General features: G+C 39.1%; 1 protein-coding gene across 7 annotated transcripts in view; it reads left to right on the top strand.

Annotated features, from left to right (window-relative positions):
• Nucleotides 1-23,556, top strand: part of ASAP1 (ArfGAP with SH3 domain, ankyrin repeat and PH domain 1) — a 389,691-nt gene that overhangs the window by 296,767 nt on the left and 69,368 nt on the right. For all 7 annotated transcript variants that reach the window (XM_056522758.1, XM_056522762.1, XM_056522756.1 and 4 more), the window contains 5 exons: nt 622-751; nt 2,762-2,847; nt 3,033-3,108; nt 7,191-7,277; nt 22,568-22,668. In XM_056522758.1, the coding sequence (XP_056378733.1) occupies nt 622-751; nt 2,762-2,847; nt 3,033-3,108; nt 7,191-7,277; nt 22,568-22,668 (480 nt within the window). The remainder of the gene's footprint in view (nt 1-621; nt 752-2,761; nt 2,848-3,032; nt 3,109-7,190; nt 7,278-22,567; nt 22,669-23,556) is intronic.

Genomic DNA, 23,556 nt, shown 5'->3' with positions numbered 1-23,556 from the left:
CCGGCATAGGAATACCTATGATTATCTGCCCGGGCCGGCTCCCGTGTGTGGCTGCAGGCGGGGGCTGGCCAGAGCAGCTAAAAACTAATACTGTATACTAAAGACCAGGGGGGCTCCAGCTGTTGTAAAACTACAACTCCCAGCATGCCCGGACAGCCTTTGCCGTGCTGGGAGTTGTAGTTTTGCAACAGCTGGAGGCACCCTGGTTTTTAATATACAGTATTAGTTTTTACTTGCTCAGAAATTTTCCTATCCCGGACCTCAATACCCGGCGTAAAAGACGACCCCCGACTTTTCAGAAGAAAATTCGGGGTTAAAAAGCCGTCTTATACGCCGGGATATACAGTATTTATTTATGTTAGTACAAAATGTGTTTATTTAAGCACATCTAAGAACAATGTATTTATTTATTAATGGATTTATTTATTTATTTATTCATTCATTTCGTACAAATTGTGTTTATTTATTTAAGCACATCTATCAGGAAGCTTTTTCTTTGTTGGCATATATTTGTTTTTATGTATTTATTTATTCATTTAGTACAAAATGTGTTTGTTTATTTATTTAGGCACACTTATCAGGAAGTTTTTTTCCTTGTTTCCATATTTAAATTTATTTTAGCACAAAAATTGAGAAGGAGAAAAGGGAGCACGCAAAACAACATGGGATGATCCGGACGGAGATAACGGGGGCAGAGATCGCCGAAGAGATGGAGAAAGAGAGGAGACTGTTCCAATTACAGATGTGCGAGGTGAGATTTGTAATACTGCCACTACATGACCCCTATAGATTAACAGCAGCAGTGCAGATAGATTGTAACTTCCCCTGTATTGGGCAGCCGGTACGTAGACATGCTGCAGAAATCCGAACCAGTAATACCCTCCACTGCATTGTTTCCCAACCAGCGTGACTCCAGCTGTTGCAAAACTACAACTCCCAGCATACCCGGACAGCCGTTGGCTGTCTGGGCATGCTGGGTGTTGTAGTTTTGCAACAGCTGGAGGCACCTGAACAATAAAAATCTGTAGGGTTTAGTCACATAAAGTGCAAAAGCTGCAGCTTTTCCCACACTAAAATCCACACCAAATGCAAACAGTATTTGTCGAAACTCCATCCACACACTGCATAGACATTCTGCACATGAATGTGAATTTTAAATATGCAAAGTCCTTTTATGCTGCAAATACATATCGGTTTAATTCATATTTAGAGGGAATGTCTTCAGAAATTCATCTATTGTTTCAATCAAGTTCATGTCAACCAGATTTTTAAAGAATTTTTGGTGATGTTTTCTCATTGTATTAACTATATTTTAAAATTTTCACAAAATCTCGCAGTTTTCATTCTGGCCACTAGGCCTAAGACTAATCTGTGACTTACTGTTCTGTTAGGCCAAAGGCTCCCCGTGCATGCTGGGAGTTGTAGTTTTGTAACAGCTGGAGGCAAACTGGAACCACTGCTCCATATATCTATCTATCTATCTATCTATCTATCTATCTATCTATCTATATATATATATATATATATATATATATATATACATACATATATAAATGGAGCAATGGCCAAGCATGCACACTGCCCTCTATTCTCTCAGGGGGGACATTTGACCTCCATTATTGTGGTCAGTGGGAGCCCCAACGGATTGACTCCCCCCTCGAGCATCGAGGGTTTCCTCTATCGTGTGAGCAGGGGAAACCTTTATAGGGGTACTCTGCCTTTATACAGCTTATCTCCTATCCAAAGGATAGGAGATAAAATGGCTGATCACAAGGCGTCCGGCCGCTAAGACCCCTACAATCTCCGGCCCGGCACCCAAGTAATCAGCTGCACCGTGCAAACTCCGCTCCGTGCCGGTTTACGAGCGACCACAGCCGTCATCACGCCCCCTCCCATACGCATTAATTGAGGGGGCTTGACGACCACGACCGCAGCCAAGCACAGCCGGCGTTCTGAACATATATGCCGGAGATCGTGGGGGGTCCTTTGGAGAAGGGATAAGATGTCTAGGGGCGGAGTATCCCTTTAACATTGAGTTCCGAACGCTGTGTGCGGGCTTTCGTGTTCACACCCGCCCCCTCGTGACGTCACAGCCTGCCCCTTCAATGAAAGTCTATGGGAAGGAGGCGGGACGGCCGTCACGCCCCCTCCCATAGACTTGCATTGAGGGGGCGGGACGTGACGTCACATGACGGGGCGTGATGTCCACGAGGGGGCGGGCGTGAACATAATGTTCCGGGCGCTGGGTAGCGGAGTAACCCTTTAAAGGGGAACTCCAGTACCTAAGTATCTATCCACATGGACGCTGTATTTCCACCCCTCCCATAGAAATACATGGAGGGATGTGTCTGCCACCGATTCGTGCGGAGGTCGACAGTAATCCGTGCACGTAGAGAGCTTGGGTGCCGAGCAGGAGTACTGGCGGTCAGACCCCCCCACGATCAGACGCTTATCTCCAATACATGGGATCCTGTGAATAGGTGAAAAGTACTTAGGTACCGGAGCTCCCCTTTAACAGCATTGCTATGTGTAAGGTTTTATTTGATATGATTTTTATCGATACATTAAAGGTTTATACCGGCTCATGTAAATACACATTAGAGTTCAGTACAATAACTCCTACATAAATGTGCGAGATGCCTCGTAATAACATAATTAGACAGCCATGATTATTTAGTTATCATCTCGCCCCCCCCCCTCAAATACGCAGCGATGTATACCCCACAATTATCTACTAATTGCTGTATTTGTCTCCTGACAGTATCTTATTAAAGTTAACGAAATCAAGACAAAGAAGGGCGTGGACCTCCTGCAGAATCTGATCAAGTATTACCATGCGCAGTGCAAGTGAGTATGATCTCCGGGATTATTACGGCGCGAATCCTGCGCCATTCGTGGAATTACATAAATGAAAGGCATTGGGTAGCTGATAAACATTCTCCGTATGTGTATATAAGGAGTACGTGCAAGCGCCATCCGATGTCGGAGCGGACTGTCATGTGGCATTCGTTACAGATAGTCTTTCTTCTCAGTTTCTTCCAGGACGGCCTGAAAACCGCAGATAAACTGAAGCAGTACATAGAGAAGCTGGCTGCCGATCTGTACAATGTAAGTAAATTGTTACCCTCAGGAAAGGGGTTGCTTATGGTTAGAAAACATGAGTGCTTTCTACAAAAATTGTGCCACACATGTCCATGGGTGGTGTGTGGTACTGAAACTCGGGCACCATTCACTTGAATGGGAGCTGAGCTGCAATGCCAGATATGGAAATGCATATGTGTGGCGTGAAAGCAGCCGTGATTTTGTAATCCTAGACCAGTGTTTCCCAACCAGGGTGCCCCCAGCTGTTGCAAAACTACAACTCCCAGCATGCCCGGACAGCCTTCGGCTGTCCGGGCATGCTGGGAGTCGTAGTTTTGCAACAGCTGGAAGCACCCTGGTTGGAAAACACTGTCCTAGACCCCCATGCTATTTTGATGCAGGGAAATAATAGTATTACAATGCTTCCATTAAAGTGAATGGGGGTCGAGTCCTCCAGTGGTCTTTAGGGTCTCCATAATTGAAAGGTGGTCCTGAAGACTCTTTAGTGATACATTCTCTGCCATTCATGTTTCTATAGGGGCAAAGGTTTCTGCAGTAATATCAGGAAGTATTACTTTACCGAGAGAGTAGTGGATGCATGGAATAGCCTTCCTGCAGAAGTGGTCGCTGCAAATACAGTGAAGGAGTTTAAGCATGCATGGGATAAGCATAAGGCTATCCTTCATATAAGATAGAGATAGACATAAGGCTATCCTTCATATTAGATAGGGATAGGTATAAGGCTATCCTTTATAAAAGATAGAGATAGGCATAAGACTATCCTTCATATAAGGTAGTGATAGGTATAAGGCTATCCTTCATATAAGATAGGGATAGACATAAGGCTATCCTTCATATAAGGTAGGGATAGGCATAAGGCTATGCTTCATATAAGGTAGGGATAGGCATAAGGCTATGCTTCATATAAGGTAGGGATAGGCATAAGGCTATTCTTCATATAAGATAGGGATAGGCATAAGACTATTCTTCATATAAAATAGGGATAGGCATAAGGCTATTCTTCATATAAGATAGAGATAGGTATAAGGCTATCCTTCATATAAGATAGGGATAGGTATAAGGCTATCCTTCATATAAGATAGGGATAGGGATAGGTATAAGGCTATCCTTTATAAAAGAGATAGGCATAAGGCTATCCTTCATATAAGATAGGGATAGGCATACGGCTATTCTTCATATAAGGTAGTGATAGGTATAAGGCCTTTATATAAGATAGTTATAGGTATAAGGCTATCCTTCATATAAGATAGGGATAGGCATAAGGCTATCCTTCATATAAGATAGAGATGGGTATAAGGCTATCCTTCATATAAGATAGGGATAGGTATAAGGCTATCCTTCATATAAGATAGGGATAGGCATAAGGTTGTTCTTCGTATAAGATAGGGATAGATATAAGGCTATCCTTCATATAAGATAGGTCCAGGGACTATTGATAGGATTCAGATTATTGGGCAGACTAGATGGGCCAAATGGTTCTTATCTGCCGACACATTCTATGTTTCATTCAGGAGCAAGGACTAGTTGGCTAACCACACATGTTGGTGCTGCATTGCGCCAATGTTAGTTGTCCCCTGTCTTTTCTAGACACAGAGCTGAATTTATTTCATGTGGGAATACTGTGTAGCTTTCAAGTATCTTCCTGAAACTGATTGTGAATCATGTGCAGCTTATATTACACGGAACAAAGACAAAACCAGGGACTTTCTCTTTATTTGTTGACTTTATGGTATCCCCCTGGCATAAGTGCAAAGAGAAGTCTCCACGAGTCATAGAAACTGATTAACATAACTTCCTGTAATATAAGATCTATGTAACTTATCGCTTCCATTTTTAAATGAGGATTCTCATTAGTTACTTTTGCAAGTGAAGGCTTTGGCAAACTATTTGTTGTTGTGGTGATCCAACTACTATAGCACTGCTCTTTTGAACAACATTATACCTATTACATTATTTTTTTCTATATATAAGACTATAACTACCCTAATACTGCCCCTATGTACAAGAATATAACTGCTATAATACTGCCTCCTATATACAAGAATATAACTACTATAATACCGCTCCTATGTACAAGAATATAACTACTATAATACTGCTCCTATGTACAAGAATATAACTACTATGATACTGCTCCTATATACAAGAATAGAACTACTATAATATTGCCCCTATATACAAGAATATAACTACTATAATACTGCATCCTATGTACAAGATTATAACTACTATAATACTACCCCTATATACAAGAATATAACTACTATAATACGGCTCCTATATCCAAGAATATAAGTACTATAATACTGCTCCTATATACAAGAATATAATTACTATAATACTGCTCCTATATACAAGAATATAAGTACTATAATACGGCTCCTATATCCAAGAATATAACTACTATAATACTGCTCCTATATATAAGAATATAACTACTATAATACTGCCCCTATACACAAGAATATAACTACTATAATACTCCTCCTATATACAAGAATATAACTATTATAATACTGCTCCTATGTACAAGAATATAACTACTATAATACTGCCCCTATATACAAGAATATAACTACTATAATACTCTCCTATATACAAGAATATAACTACTATAATACTGCTCCTATATACAAGAATATAACTACTATAATACTGCTCCTATATACAAGAATATAACTACTATAATACTGCTCCTATATACAAGAATATAACTACTATAATACTGCCTCCTATATACAAGAATATAACTACTATAATACTGCTCCTATATACAAGAATATAACTACTATAATACTGCCTCCTATATACAAGAATATAACTACTATAATACTGCTCCTATATACAAGAATATAACTACTATAATACTGCCTCCTATATACAAGAATATAACTACTATAATACTGCTCCTATATACAAGAATATAACTACTATAATACTGCCGCCTATATACAAGAATATAACTACTATAATACTGCTCCCATATACAAGAATATAACTACTATAATACTGCTCCTATATACAAGAATATAACTACTATAATACTGTTCCTATATACAAGAATATAACTACTAGAATACTGCTCCTATATACAAGAATATAACTACTAGAATACTACTCCTATACACAAGAATATAACTACTATAATACTACTCCTATACACAAGAATATAACTACTATAATACTACTCCTATACACAAGAATATACCTACTATAATACTGCTCCTATATACAAGAATATAACTACTATAATACTGCCTCCTATATAGAAGAATATAACTACTATAATACTGCTCCTATATACAAGAATATAACTACTATAATACTGCCTCCTATATACAAGAATATAACTACTATAATACTACTCCTATATACAAGAATATAACTACTATAATACTGCCTCCTATGTACAAGAATATAACTACTATAATACTGCTCCTATATACAAGAATATAACTACTATAATACTGCATCCTATGTACAAGATTTTAACTACTATAATACTACCCCTATATACAAGAATATAACTACTATAATACGGCTCCTATATCCAAGAATATAAGTACTATAATACTGCTCCTATATACAAGAATATAACTACTATAATACTGCTCCTATATACAAGAATATAACTACTATAATACTGCCTCCTATATACAAGAATATAACTACTATAATACTACTCCTATATACAAGAATATAACTACTATAATACTGCCTCCTATGTACAAGAATATAACTACTATAATACTGCTCCTATATACAAGAATATAACTACTATGATACTGCTCCTATGTACAAGAATATACATTCTATGATACTGCTCCTATGTACAAGAATATAACTACTATAATACTACTCCTATATACAAGAATATAACTACTATAATACTGCCTCCTATGTACAAGAATATAACTACTATAATACTGCTCCTATATACAAGAATATAACTACTATGATACTGCTCCTATGTACAAGAATATACATTCTATGATACTGCTCCTATGTACAAGAATATACATTCTATGATATGGTAGTATTATACTCTACTGTCAAGTAATATATATAAAAAAAAAATTCTATTGTAGATAAAACAGACGCAGGATGAGGAGAAGAAGCAGCTCACTGCCCTACGGGATCTCATCAAGTCTTCTCTGCAGTTGGATCAGAAAGAGGTAGGTGTACATGGGTAGTTTACAATTCATCCTGCATGTTATAGAGAAGGAGCTTAGTTGAGTAGATTTTTATATATATATTTATTTATTAGTTTGTGGGAAAACATTTGGCCTAAAGAGTCGGGAGGTGGTGGTGGTGGGGGGGTTTGGGGGGGGGGGGGGTGTAGGGGTACCTTCCCACTGAATAGTTGACAGCATTCCCAATGTCATAGGACCGCCGCCCTCTTGACTTCATCCCAGGAATGTCTCTCTTGCTGTCTGTGAATGAGCATTCTAGAATATAATTATGCCAGCAGCACTTTCCTTGTCCTTAGTTTGTGACAGTGTACAGAACAGGCTTCTTAACTCATACACAGTTCCAAACCCTCAGCAGTGAGATGTTAGGTCAGTTTTGAGTATAAACAATAGAGTTTCCCATTACTTGACAGCAAGCAGAGATTTTAAAGATTATACAAATGTTAAAATGCAAAGTAAATTTGAAAGTTGCAGAAATAGAGTAGAGAGTAAACAATTTGCAGTATCTCCACCAAAATCAGGGACCAGGCACCCCAGTTCTGGGATAACCGGGGGGGGGGGGGGGGGGGTTATCCATATACCCCCCCTGTCACTGATTAGCATATTACTGTAGTAAATTGCTGGCGACAGCCCCGGAAGACTTAACATAAGGGGTATATATTATAGAGACACTGATATCCAGAAAAATGCTACAGAAGCATATAGCATTGCTTAATTGTCTGCTCCAGTTTGCAAACCACCAAAAACCCATTTATTTTGGGGTTTAAGTCCGTTACTTCCTGGTTGAACAGTTGTTCAGTACTACAATTCCCAGAATGCATTGTTTTCCATCAGTTCTTCATCACAGCCCTCCCAACCTGCCTACTACCACAGCACTCCTGCCAATTCCCTGCCCAGAACTGCTGCAGAACAACTAATTTCACCACAGTCTATTGCATCAGTGAGGTTGCAGCACCTGCTAGTGATTTCCTGTCTGCTCCTCTGCCTGAGTCATTGTTCATCACAAGGCAGCAATCTGAAACCATACCTTATTCTTAGATAAATGTCCCAATAAAGATAAATGTGTATATGGCAGGGAGATGGTGATATAGGCTGTAGGGGGTGGGCAGAGGTGATGACAACACTCAGGGATCCAGCCATGCCTTCTGAGACAGCAGAGGATAATTTTTGGGGGGGAGAGTAAGGAGTCGGGGAGCTGCTGAGACAACACCACACTGACAATGAGAGGGAGGAGTCAGTGACCCAGCCACGCCTCCTGAGACCTCAGAGGATGATACATTGTTTTGGGGGAGAGGGAGGAGTCGGGGCACTGCTGAGACAACCCCACATTGAAAATGAGAGAACTACACAACTTCATGTCACTGGTATTTAAAATAAAAGAATGCTTAAAGTGGTACTCCACTGGAAAAACATTTTTTTAAATCAACTCGTGCCAGAAAGTTTAACAGATTTGTAAATTACTTCTATTAAAAAAATCTTAATCCTTCTAGTACTTATCAGCTGCTATATGATCCACAGGAAGTTCTTTTCTTTTTGACTTTCCTTTCTGTCTGACCACAGTGCTCTCTGCTGACTTCTCTGTCCATTTTAGGAACTGTCCAGAGTAGGAGCAAATCCCCCTAGAAAACCTATCCTACTCTGGACCGTTCCTAAACTGCAGAGAGCACCGTGGTCAGACAGAAAGGAAATTCAAAAATCAAAGAACTTCCTCTGGAGCATACAGCAGCTGATAAGTACTGAAAGGAATAAGATTTTTTAATAGAAGTCATTTACAAATCTGTTTAACTTTCTAGCACCAGTTGATTAAAAAAAAAAAAAAAATTCCAGGGGAGAACCCCTTTAAGCCAGTGCAGTTAGTCATAACACTATATCCATAAATTATTTATCCGAGGTGATAGTGTTATTGAAATACAATTTTCTGATACCAGAAATACCCCTTTAACAAGGATACACAGCAATACTGGCTCAAAGCTGACGAGTGATTTCCCCATTTTTTCCTATGAGTGTGTGACCTTGTTTTTCCTGACCGAGAAAGTAGTTAAGATTCTTATCTAGAACGTCTGAATGAGAAACACATTATTACCGCTGGTCAGACGTGCACCGGCAATAACATTTATTCAACAACTTCAACAATAAAGCCGTCCAGGATGATACATGAGGATATACTGTAAATACTGTACCCCATTACTTGCTATGTAGGTCCTGGCACTGGCAATACTATTTGATGTCTTGTACGTCTAGAATGGGGTTTTCCAACCAGGGGTGCCTCCAGCTGTTGCAAAACTACAACTCCCAGCATGCCCGGACAGCCGTTGGCTGTCCGGGCATGCTGGGAGTTGTAGTTTTGCAACAGCTGGAGGCACCCCTGGTTGGGAAACACTGACCTATACTATACAATATAGTCCAACATGCTGGGAGTTGTAGTTTTGCAACAGCTGGAGGCATCCCTGATTGGGAAACACTGACCTATATTATATACTACTATATAGTCCAACATGCAGGGAGTTGTAGTTTTGCAACAGCTGGAGGCACCCCTGGTTGGGAAAGACTGACCTATACTATATACTACTATATAGTCCAACATACTGGGAGTTGTAGTTTTGCAACACCTGGAGGCACCACTGGTTGGGAAACACTGACCTATACTATATAGTCCAACATGCTGGGAGTTGTAGTTTTGCAACAGCTGGAGGCACCCCTGATTGGGAAACACTGACCTATATTATATACTACTATATAGTCCAACATGCAGGTAGTTGTAGTTTTGCAACAGCTGGAGGCACCCCTGGTTGGGAAAGACTGACCTATACTATATACTACTATATAGTCCAACATACTGGGAGTTGTAGTTTTGCAACACCTGGAGGCACCTCTGGTTGGGAAACACTGACCTATACTATATACTACTATATAGTCCAACATACTGGGAGTTGTAGTTTTGCAACAGCTGGAGGCACCCCTGATTGGGAAACACTGACCTATACTATATAGTCCAACATGCTGGGAGTTGTAGTTTTGCAACAGCTGGAGGCATCCCTGATTGGGAAACACTGACCTATATTATATACTACTATATAGTCCAACATGCAGGGAGTTGTAGTTTTGCAACAGCTGGAGGCACCCCTGGTTGGGAAAGACTGACCTATACTATATACTACAATATAGTCCAACATACAGGGAGTTGTAGTTTTGCAACAGCTGGAGGCACCCCTGATTGGGAAACACTGACCTATACTATATAGTCCAACATGCTGGGAGTTGTAGTTTTGCAACAGCTGGAGGCATCCCTGATTGGGAAACACTGACCTATACTATATACTACTATATAGTCCAACATACTGGGAGTTGTAGTTTTGAAACAGCTGGAGGCACCCTGGTTGGGAAACACTGGTCTAGATGTCCACACTGCACAGCCCAGACATTGTATCTGTTATAGTAGGTTCTGGTACTTGTGGTGTTTGTTTTGTATTTTCTTCCCTTTTAATGCCGATTTGTCCTTTGGTGGAGTCGTCAGTGCTGTACCATGCTGGTAGCCAGTGTGTTTACACTCCTTCCTGGCAACCAGTGTTGTGCCACCCTGGCTGCTCAGTCTATGTGCCTCACATGGTGTAGACAGGACTGAATCGCAGCGTATTAGGTTTGTAGGCAGCTTGGGTTCACATTACTGTTTTAGGACCCCCGGAGGGACGCTGCTTCATCTAGGCCAGACGATGCTTCCTGGAGAAAAGAAAACAAAAAGTACTAAAACTAGCTGGTATAAACCTTCTGGGTATAAAGAAGGGTTATTATATCCAGTGTTTCCAGTATGCCTCCAGCCATTGCAAAACTACAACTAGAGAGCCATTGGCTGTCTGGGCATGCTGGGAGTTGTAGTTTTGCAGCAGCTCAAGGTTGGGTAACGCTGTCCTGTTCACTTACAGTTAAAAGTGTTTATAAACTTATTTCTTACTGTGTCACAGTCATTAGTGTCCCCCTCATCTCTGTGTCACAATAATTTATGTCCCCTCATCTCTCCCTGTGTCACAGTCATTAGTGTCCCCTCATCTCTCGCTGTGAAACAGTCCTTAGTGTCCCCTCATCTCTCGCTGTGTAACAGTCATTAGTGTCCCCTCATCTCTCGCTGTGTAACAGTCATTAGTGTCCCCTCATCTCTCCGTGTCACAGTCATTTATGTCCCCTCATCTCTCCGTGTCACAATCCTTTATGTCCCCTCATCTCTCGCTGTGTAACAGTCATTAGTGTCCCCTTATCTCTCACTTTGTCAGTCATTAATGTCCTCTAATCTCTTACCCTGTTAGTCATTAGTTTATCATCATCTCTCCCTGTGTTAGTCCTTAAAGTCCTTTCATCTCTCCGTGTCAGTCATTAGTGTCCCCAAATTATTGTGTCCCCCCCCAAACCTGTCCTGAGGAAAAGTATCGGAGTTGCCCATAGGAACCAATCAGATCGCTTCTTTCATTTTTCAGAGGCCTTTTCAAAAATGAAAGAAGCGATCTGATTGGTCGCTATGGGCAACTCAGCAACTTTTCCTCTGCGCAGGTTTTGATAAATCTCCTCCCCCCATGTAGCTACAGTTGATCACCCAATATGCCGAATGTTAGCGGTAATCTAATGCTGCTTTCACACTTGATCATTTCTCCATTTTAAAGACCCGTTATAATGTTCTATGAAGGAAACCCTTAAAACCGGTCGTTAAACGGCCATTACAAAATCTCAGTCAAGTCTATGGGATTTTGTGATTAGCCGCTATAACCCGTTAATGTCCGTTATGAATAACGGACGTTATTTTGTAATGGGAGAAAAATTACAGTACATGCACTAATCTTCTCGCGTCACAAATAACGTCCGTTATTCATAACGAACATTAATGGGTTATAGCGGCTAATCACAAAATCACATAGACTTGACTGGTATTTTGTAACGGCCGTATGTGAATTTGTAATAGCCGTTTAATGACCGGTTTTAAAGGGGTACTCCGCTGCTAAGCGTTTGGAACAAACTGTTCTGCACGCTGGAGCCGGTGCCGGAAGCTTGTGATGTCATAGCCCCACCCCTCATGCCATCACACCCCCTCCCATAGACTTGCACTGAGGGGGCGTGTTGTGACCTCACAAACCACGCCGCCTGCACCCAGCACTCTAAACGAACGCCAGGTGCTGCGCAGAGATCGCGGGGGGTCCCCAGCTGAGGAGGCGGGGCAATACAGTGGGCTATTGTAGCATGCAAGGCGGTATTAGGCTATGTTCAGACTGTGGAATCTCTAGCGAAGGACATTCTGACCGAAGATTCCGGGGGCAGTCGGTGTCGACTGAATCAGCCGGCGCTGGTACCACGTGGACACTGCCATCCAAGGGCGTTTGGCACCCTGGTTGGGAAACGCCGTGCTACTGATTGGATTTCTCCTAAAAGTTATAGAGAAGTCTACTTGGAGGCCTCTGTCCTATGCTATAGCTCAGCACTATACATTATGTATTGGTACTGAAGGTCATTGATTTAGAATCGGGTCTCCTTTAAAGGGGTACTCCGGTGGAAAACAATTGTTTTCAAATCAACTGGTGCCAGAAAGTTAAACAGATTTGTAAATTACTTCTATGTAAAAATATAAATCCTTCCATTACTTATCAGCTGCCGTTGTGTAGTTCTTTACAGTCTTACCACAGTGCTCTCTGCTGACACCTCTGTCCATGTCAGGAACTGTCCAGAGCAGCAGAGGTTTGCTATGGGGTTTTGCTCCTGCTCTGGACAGTTGCTGATACGGACAGAGGTGTCAGCAGAGAGCACTGTGGTCAGACTGGAAAAAAAAAATCACACAACTGTAGTATACAGCAGCTGATAAGTACTGGAAGGATTCATATTTTTTACGTAGAAGTAATTTACAAATCTGTTTAACTTTCTGGCACCAGTTGATTATGAAAAAAAAATAATAATTTCACGGAGTCCTTTAAGGAAACTTTTTCCACAAATATTTCGGAACTGCACTGGGATTTCTCAAAGAACGTCAGATGTCAGCGCTTCTCAAGGAAATTCCTGTCTCTTTGTGGGAAAAATGTGACATCCGTGAGATCGCAATGTCAGTGTCATCGTACGCATCAAGGAAAACCGAAATGTCGCGTATTGAAATGAGTGCGGAAAATGAGCTCAAAGGTTGGAATGTAGAAAAGTAGTGGCGCTTTAAATAAGAATTTTTTCCCCTCCAATATCATGCACACTCACCATCAGTAGTCATACAGCACCATTTGTATCATTCCAGAACAGCTGCATCCTTGCGGTTCATCACTGTAAATGGGTCATGTGATCACCAGTCGGACCCGCCGAAATTCACAATGCTTAAAAGGGTTATCCAATTGTTAAAAACGTATCCCCTGTCTCCAGAGCGGGGTCTGACTTTCTCTACTGAACGCTCTGGCCCTCACCTTCCGAAACATACTCATCTGAGCAGTGACTGCCCGCTTAGCCAATCACCACCAGCAATAGAGTTCCGTCTCAGTTGGTGATTGGCTGAACAGGCCGCCACTGCCAAGATGGCTATGTCTCAGAAGGTTGGGGGCCGGAGGGTTTCCTGGGGAGAGTTAGGCCCCCTCCTGTGGATAGGGGATATATTTTTTTATAGCTAGATTACCCCTTTAATGTGTCAGAGGATGTGGTCAGTCCTGAGTCAGCTGCCTTCTTTTGACATAATCACCAACTCTATCTATATACTGCTGCTGTTATTTTTTTTTTTGCAATCAGGACATAGTCATTATACACCTTTCCTCCAGCTCTATCTGTGTACTGCTGCTATCTCTATGTGATCAAGATATGTAGTAATTATACCCCCTCCCCTCCAGCTCTATCTGTATACTGCTGCTGTCTCTATGGGATCAGGATATATAGTAGTTATACATGTTCCCTCGGGCTCTATCTGTATACTGCAGCTACTATCTCCATGAAATCAGGATATATAGTAGTTACAAACCTCCCTGTAGGCTGTGCCAAAATTGTGCTATTTTACCGAAATTGTTCCATTCTGGAAAATCACAGCTAAAATGTAAAATTTCAGTTCGTGACTAAAGCCTAAAGGTGTCAGATATTCATAAAACACCTTCATTGTGATTATAGGTACAATCACTTTCTCCGTATAAAAATATTTCTCTAAAATGCACTTTGAATAAGAAAATACATCAAAACTACAAATAAAGTGAACTGACCTCAACACTTATAGTCTAATCAGTTCACCTGAGTGACCTCCAGCACCAGCAGCCTAAGTAGATGACCAGGGGCAGTGATGAGACTCCGCCCATCTTTCTCTGCACAGCCAGAAGCTTCATGAGAAATGTGGGCAGCATTAGGATGTATGATTTCAGTGTCTGCCATATTAGCTAAAACAGGTAAGCACAAGGCATACACAAGAACCTCTACATTATTCTCTAATATTATCCTGCACTATTTAAAGGGGTACTCCTTTGGAAAACTTTTTTTTTTCCAATCAACTGGTGCCAGAAAGTTAAACAGTTTTGTAAATTACTTCTATTAAAAAAATCTTAATCCTTCCAGTACTTTTTAGGGGCTGTATACTACAGAGGAAATAGTTTTCTTTTTGGATTTCTCTTCTGTCATGACCACAGTGCTCGCTGCTGACCTCTGCTGTCCATTTTAGGAACTGTCCAGAGCAGCATGTTTGCTATGGGGATTTTCTCCTGCTCTGGACAGTTCCTGAAATGGACAGCAGAGGTCAGCAGAGAGCACTGTGGTCATGATGTCAGAGAAATCCAAAAATAAAATAATTTACTCTGTAGTATACAGCCCCTTAAAAGTACTGGAAGGATTAAAACATTTTAACAGAAGTAATTTACAAATCTGTTTAACTTTCTGGCACCAGTTGATAAAAAAAAAAAAAAAAAAAAAAAAAGGTTTCCACAGGAGTACCCCTTTAAGGAAAAGAGAAATTTCCTGGAGTGCTTCTTTAAAGGGGTACTCCAGTGGAAAACATTTTTTTTTTAATCAACTTGTGCAAGAAAGTTAAACAGATATGTAAATGACTTCTATTAAAAAAAAATCTTTACCCTTCCAGTACTTTTTAGCAGCTGTAGGCTTTAGAGGAAATTATTTTCTTTTCTTTTTGAATTTCTTTTTTGACTTGTCCACAGTGCTCTCTGCTGACACCTGATGCCTATATCAGGAACTGACCATAGCAGGAGAAAATCTCCATAGCAAACCTATGCTGCTCTGGACAGTTCCTGACACGGACAGAGGTGTCAGCAGAGAGCACTGTGGACAAGACAAAAAAGAAATTCAAAAAGAATTTCCTCTACAGCCTCTACTGGAAGGGTAAAGATTTTTTTAATTGAAGTAATTTACAAATCTGTTTATTATTATTTTATTTTTAAATCAACTGGTGCCAGAAAGTTAATGTTTTCCACCAGAGTACCCCTTTAAGTGTAGCTCCAATTACAGGCCTGATTTCACTCTGACATAAGCCTATTTCCACCTGCTGCTGTAATTTTTTTCTTTCGTCCTCCCTTCTTCCCATTCCGATGAATCCTTATTCCTGTGTCAGTGTCCACTCTGTCTATACATCATTCTGTACTGTACTTTGGGCCCTGCCAGGAACTACTATGGTCCGTCCCCACTGCTGAATCTCCGCTCAGAAATATTCTTTACGTCATCGGCGGTAGGACTGCGCAGACATGCGATTTCTTCATAGTTAGCAATGTAGTCCAGTTAGAATTCCGCCAAAAGAATGAACATAGTGGGTCCTATATCTTGAATTTCCGCTGCACTATTTTCCACCGTGGAAATTCAGCAGCTTGAACGCCGCAGCAGAATCACATTGAATACAACAGGACTCAGGAATTCTGTGGCAGAGTTTTGACGGTTAAAGGGGTACTCCAAAGGATAGGGGATAAGATGTCTGATGGCGAGGGTCCCACAGCTTGGGACTCCCTGCGATCTCTGTGCAGCACCCGGCGTTCGTTTAGAGCGATGGGTGCGGGTGGCGGGGTCGTGAGGTCACAACACGCCCCCCTCAATGCAAGTTTATCTCTAAGGAAATGGGTACTCTGCCCCCCAAGCGTTTGGAAATTTTGACCTTTGGTGCGGGCATCGTGATGTGACAACACGCCCCTCAATGCAAGTCTATGGGAGGGGGCGTGACTTCCGTCACGCCCCCTCTCATAGACTTGCATTGAGGGGGGCGTGTCGTCACATCACGATGCCCGCACCAAGGGTCAAAATTTCCAAACGCTTGGGGGGCGGAGTACCCATTTCCTTAGAGATGAGTGTCTCTCTGACTGCATCGGGGATGTAGACAGGGACGTGCACAGACATTTTGGGGGGCAGGAGATGACCTTAAAAAAACAAACACTTCTTAGAATTATTTATATAAATGCCCACATAATGATGCCAGACTGCCCATGGCACTTATAGGAGGAACATCAAAAGGGCAGGGGCTCAAGCCCCCTTTCTAGTCAACTTGTGCCCGTTGATATTATACTATGTGGAATTTTACTCACTTCACCCTCTTGGATCAATGTGAGAATAAGTAAAATCAGGGAGGGGGAATGTTTTGTCACCTGCGATTTCCATCTCGCCGGAAGGATCTGACAGATCGTATCTGAAGCTGCGGTGTCACTTTACATAGTTACGTACTGCTCCATAATGCATTCACGCTGGGAATAATTTCCCCTGTTTACTACAAAATGATCGCGCCAGACAAGAAGGATTGTGTTAAAGTCTTGGATTGTTGATCCTAGTTCCTGGCAGGAGGCAGACATTGTGTACCAGCCCTCTATGTTCTTCTTTTGTATCTCTTGTCTTTCACATGACAGACTCTTGTGCAGATGTGCACTGTACAGGACACGTCAGCTCTGTGACCATAGACAGCAGTAACAATACTACACCTGACTTATATTTTGCTATGTTCTATAGATAATAATATAATTTTAGAAAGGAATTGCAGCATTGCTGAGGCACAGATCATCTCCACCATTGGCTCTGCAGTCTGCAAATATAGATATAGATAAAAAAGCTGGGATTAAACCTGAATAGTTTCTACCAGTACGAAGAGCGTTTATTTCACACTTCAGAGCTGCATTCACAATTCAACAGGCTTCATATTTATACACCTCAATAGCAGGAAGTTCTGTTTATCCAGGATTTGTCTGCAGCTTAGAACTATTCTCAGAAGACTGAGGCATTGATGAGACTGTCTTGTTATAGAAAATATAAAAATCTAAATAATTTTATCAAATTTTGCAGTAATATTTCTCTAGGGCATCCTCAGTGGACCATCCAACACTTCAAAAGGCATCAAATTACAGATTAGACATTCTTATAATATGCCAACAAAAGTTAGATTTTATTTCCATCATTTACACTTTCAAAATAACAGAAAACAAAAAAAAATTGGCCCCCTGCAGAGTTAATATCTTGTACTGCCCCCTTTGGCAAGTATCACAGCTTGTAAACGCTTTTTGTAGCCAGCCAAGAGCCTTTCAATTCTTGTTTGAGGTATCTTTGCCCATTCTTCCTTACAAAAGTCTTCCAGTTCTTTGAGATTTCTGGGCTGTCTGTCATGCACTGCTCTTTTAAGGTCTATCCATAGATTTTCAATTATGTTGAGGTCAGGAGATTGTGAAGGCCATGGCAAAACCTTCAGTTTACGCCTCTTGATGTAATCCCCCGTGAATTTTGAGGTGTGTTTAGGATCATTATCCATATGTAGAAGCCATCCTCTCTTTAACTTCAGCTTTTTCACAGATCAAGTTAGCATCCAAAATTTGCTGAAATGTTATTGAATTCAATTTTCCGTCTACTCGTGAGATGTTCCCTGTGCCACTGGCTGCAATACAACCCCAAAGCATGATTGATCCACCCCCATGCTTAACAGTTGGACAGAGGTTCTTTACATTAAATTCTGTTCCCCTTCTTCTCCAAACGTACCTTTGCTCATTCCGGCCAAAAAGTTCAATTTTAACCTCATCATTCCACATCACTTGGTCTTCCCAGATGATGATTGAGAACAATCCATGACACTGGCAGGTCTCAGCTTTGCAAAGGGGGCAGTGCATGCTATAAATTCTGAAGGTTGCCCAAACTTTTGCAGACGCCATTTCTTTGTGTTCTGTTATTTTGAAAGTGTAAATGATGGAAATAAAATCTAACTTTTGTTGACCTATTATAAGAATGTCTAATCTGTAATTTGATGCCTTTTGGAGATCTTTCCATCTTTCCTTCTTTATGCACATTAATACAAATTTTTACCTAGGGTGCTAAAACTTTTGATCCCCAGTGTAGATATGAGATAGATATTAGATCGATATTAGATAGATAGATATGAGATAGTTAGATAGATGGATACATATTGGATGGATAGATATTGGATAGATAGATGGATAGATATGTAATAGATAGATGGATAGATATGTAATAGATAGATGGATAGATATGAAATAGATAGATGGATAGATATGAAATAGATAGATGGATAGATATGAAATAGATAGGATGGATGGATATGAAATAGATAGGATGGATAGATATGAAATAGATAGGATAGATAGATATGAAATAGATAGGATAGATAGATATGAGATAGATAGTAGAATACAGCAGCACACTGCTAGCACAAAGATACAGTTAAAACATGAAATGCTATATTGCTACAATGAAAAATGAAAAATTTAGGTACTTTGCTCACCATTTGGCCAAATAGTTTATACCATCCCACCGCGATAAGGTGACCTCATTGTGAATATGCCTCTGTGCAATCAGTTACCAGGCTTGTAAGGTCTGGAAAATCCAGCAGCTTATAAGACGGGTGGGGTGCAGGAACCAACCAGCACATACTGATACCAAACTACTGCATGGACCCAGCAGCGTTCATCTGTACGCCGGGTCCATGCAATAGTTTGGTATCAGTATGTGCTGGCCAATTTATCATTTTTTATCCTTATTTTATTTATTTTTTTGTTTTGTTAGGTAGGTAGATGGATAGATATGAGATAGAAATGAGATAGACAGGTAGGTAAAAGAAGAAAGCACCACTCCCAGGCTATGCACGGGTGCCTCCCACCCAGGGTCCTCTGTAGATACATTAAGGAAAAGGCAGTGGCACTCCAAATTGTGAAAAAGTGAGATTATTTATTCTTCTCAGTTTGCAGCAGCTGCAGCACATTGAGATGAATAAATAAGCGCACTTTTTCACAATTTGGAGTGCCACTGCCTTTTCCTTAAAGTAGATAGATATGAGATAGATATAGATATAAATAGATATGAGATATAGATATAAATAGATAGGAGATATAGATATAAATAGATATGAGATATAGATATAAATAGATATGAGATATAGATAGATAGATATGAGAGAGAGAGATAGATATGAGATAGATAGATATGAGATAGATAGATATGAGATAGATAGATATGAGATAGATAGATATGATATAGATAGATATGAGATAGATGATAGATATGATATAGATAGATAGATATGAGATAGATAGATATCAGAGAGATATGCGAGAGATAGATATGATAGCTAGCTATGAGATAGATAGATATGAGAGAGATAGATAGATAAATAGATATGAGATAGATATAGAGGCTGCTGACTTCCCAATTCTCTTTTACTTTCCATCTGTCACAGTTCATGTATAGAAAAGATTTAGATGTTGTTCCTAGTGTCCGTATTTGGGATGTGTGATTACATGTTGAATCTATCATTGATACCCACAATACTGTCTGATGGTTTTGTTAATAATGTTTAATAAGTGTTTTGCTTTTTTCCCATCTTTGTCCCTCATTTGCTTCCCTGATCGAAGTCTAGGAGAGTAAGTTTTGTATTTTTTTAGTCTGACTTCATTGTCAGCGTATTCCCCTCATATTTACTGTTTAGTCCTTTTTTTTTTTTCTTTTGTTTTAATGTAAGTGTAAAGTATATGACCACAGCTACATCCTCCACCATGACCGCCCAAAAGGTTTTTTCGGGGCTTTTTTGATCAGATTTTATTATACAGACATTTATATTTCTCCCTGATCTTTAACTGAATATTGAATATGTATTAACTATAATTCTGCCTACTATGTACAAGAATATAACTAATATAATACTGCTCCTATGTACAAGAATATAACTACTATAATACTGCTCCTATGTACAAGAATATAACTAATATAATACTGCTCCTATGTACAAGAATATAACTACTATAATACTGCTCCTATATACAAGAATATAACTACTATAATACTGCTCCTATATACAAGAATATAACTACTATAATACTGCTCCTACATACAAGAATATAACTACTATAATACTGCTCCTATATACAAGAATATAACTACTATAATACTGCCTCCTATATACAAGAATATAACTACTATAATACTGCTCCTATATACAAGAATATAACTACTATAATACTGCTCCTATATACAAGAATATAACTACTATAATGCTGCCTACTATGTACAAGAATATAACTAATATAATGCTGCCTACTATGTACAAGAATATAACTACTATAATACTGCTCCTATGTACAAGAATATAACTACTATAATACTGCCTCCTATATACCAGAATATAACTACTATAATACTGCTCCTATATACAAGAATATAACTACTATAATACTCTCCTATATACAAGAATATAAATACTATAATACTGCTCCTATATACAAGAATATAACTACTATAATACTGCCCCTATATACAAGAATATAACTACTATAATACTGCTCCTATATACAAGAATATAACTACTATAATACTGCCCCTATATACAAGAATATAGCTGCTATAATACTGCTTCCTATATACAAGAATATAACTACTATAATACTGCCCCTATGTAGAAGAATATAGCTATTATAATACTGCTCCTATATACAAAAATATAACTACTATAATACTGCCCCTATGTACAAGAATATAACTACTATAATACCGCTCCTATATACAAGAATATAACTACTTTAATACTGTCTCCTATATGCACAAATATAACTACTATAATACTACTCCTTTATACAAGAATATAACCACTATAATACTGCCTCCTATATACAAGAATATAACTACTATAATACTGCCTCCTATATACAAGAATATAACTACTATAATACTGCCCCTATATACAAGAATATAACTACTATAATACTGCCTCCTATATACAAGAATATAACTACTATAATACTACCTCCTATATACAAGAATATGACTACTATAATACTGCCTACTATATACAAGAATATAACTACTATAATACTGCTCCTATATACAAGAATATAACTACTATAATACTGCTCCTATATACAAGAATATATCTACTATAATACTGCTCCTATATACAAGAATATATCTACTATAATACTGCCCCTATATACAAGAATATAACTACTATAATACTGCCTCCTTTATACAAGAATATAACTACTATAATACTACCTCCTATATACAAGAATATAACTACTATAATACTGCCTCTTATGTACAAGAATATAACTACTATAATACTGCTCCTATACACAAGAATATAACTACTATAATACTGCTCATATATACAAGACTATAACTACTATAATACTGCTTCTATATACAAGAATATAACTACTATAATACTGCTCCTATATACAAGAATATAACTACTATAATACTGCTCCTATATACAAGAATATAACTTCTATAATACTGCCTCCTATATACAAGAATATAACTACTATAATACTGCTCCTATATACAAGAATATAACTACTATAATACTGCTCCTATATACAAGAATATAACTACTATAATACAGCCCCGTATATACAAGAATATAACTACTATAATACTGCTCCAATATACAAGAATATATCTACTATAATACTGCCTCCTATATACAAGAATATATCTACTATAATACTGCCTCCTATATACAAGAATATAACTACTATAATACTGCTCCTATATACAAGAATATAACTACTATAATACTGCTCCTATATACAAGAATATAACTACTATAATACTTCTCCTATATACAAGAATATAACTACTACAATACTCCTCCTATATACAAGAATATAACTACTATAATACTACCTCCTATATACAAGAATAAAACTACTATAATACTGCTCCTATGTACAAGAATAGAACTACTATAATACTGCCTACTACTAAATCAATATTCTGTATATATTGTATTCTCATTGACATCTTATCTACGTCACTGAGAATCGTGTAGACTTGATCACTTCACCCTGCCGTTTAATATGTGTATAAATCCTTCTTTTTCTTTTTAGGATTCCCAGAGTAAACAGGGAGGGTACAGTATGCACCAGCTCCAAGGAAACAAGGAGTACGGCAGTGAGAAGAAAGGCTACCTGCTAAAGAAGAGCGATGGGTAAGGATTGGGATCTTCTACACCTGGAGAGATGAATGTTTTGGTGGAACACCACATATATGCTATTCATCCTCATGTAATGATGTGTTGCGCCTGAGCAGATTTGTCTTAATTTTGGCAGTAGCCATTCATGCCCAGCTGTGTGACATAGAGATAAAAATGGTGTCCAAATAATGTACTGCAGAACGCTATGTAGTCAGTGGAGTTATATTGCTTAAAGCTCTAAAGCTTCCGTAGTGGAAAGGGCAGGGAATTTTGATGACTGTATCAGAAAAAAATGTCAGGTGTAAATAGGTTAACATGTAAAGCTTCTTGTACATCATTTTCATTTTACATATAATTATAATTCACATGAAGCATTAAATTACTTTGTGATTTATAAACATTACTTATCCTGTACTGATCCTGAGTTATATCCTGTATTATACCCCTGAGCTGTACTCACTATTCTGCTGGTGAGGTCACTGTGTATATACATTACATTACTTATCCTGTACTGATCCTGAGTTATATCCTGTATTATACTCCAGTGCTGTACTCACTATTCTGCTGGTGGGGTCACTGTGTACATACATTACATTACTTATCCTGTACTGATCCTGAGTTATATCCTGTATTATACTACAGAGCTGTACTCACTATTCTGCTGGTGAGGTCACTGTGTACATACATTACATTACTTATCCTGTACTGATCCTGAGTTATATTCTGTATTATACTCCAGAGCTGTACTCACTATTCTGCTGGTGAGGTCACTGTGTGCATACATTACATTACTTATCCTGTACTGATCCTGAGTTATATCCTGTATTATACTCCAGAACTGTACTCACTATTCTGCTGGTAAGGTCACTGTGTACATACATTACATTACTTATCCTGTACTGA

The sequence above is a fragment of the Hyla sarda genome, chromosome 5, assembly GCF_029499605.1.
Source record: "Hyla sarda isolate aHylSar1 chromosome 5, aHylSar1.hap1, whole genome shotgun sequence".
Taxonomy (NCBI): Eukaryota; Metazoa; Chordata; class Amphibia; order Anura; family Hylidae; genus Hyla; species Hyla sarda.
Note: the sequence above shows the minus strand (reverse complement) of the source record. Positions and strands in the feature narration are given on the sequence as shown.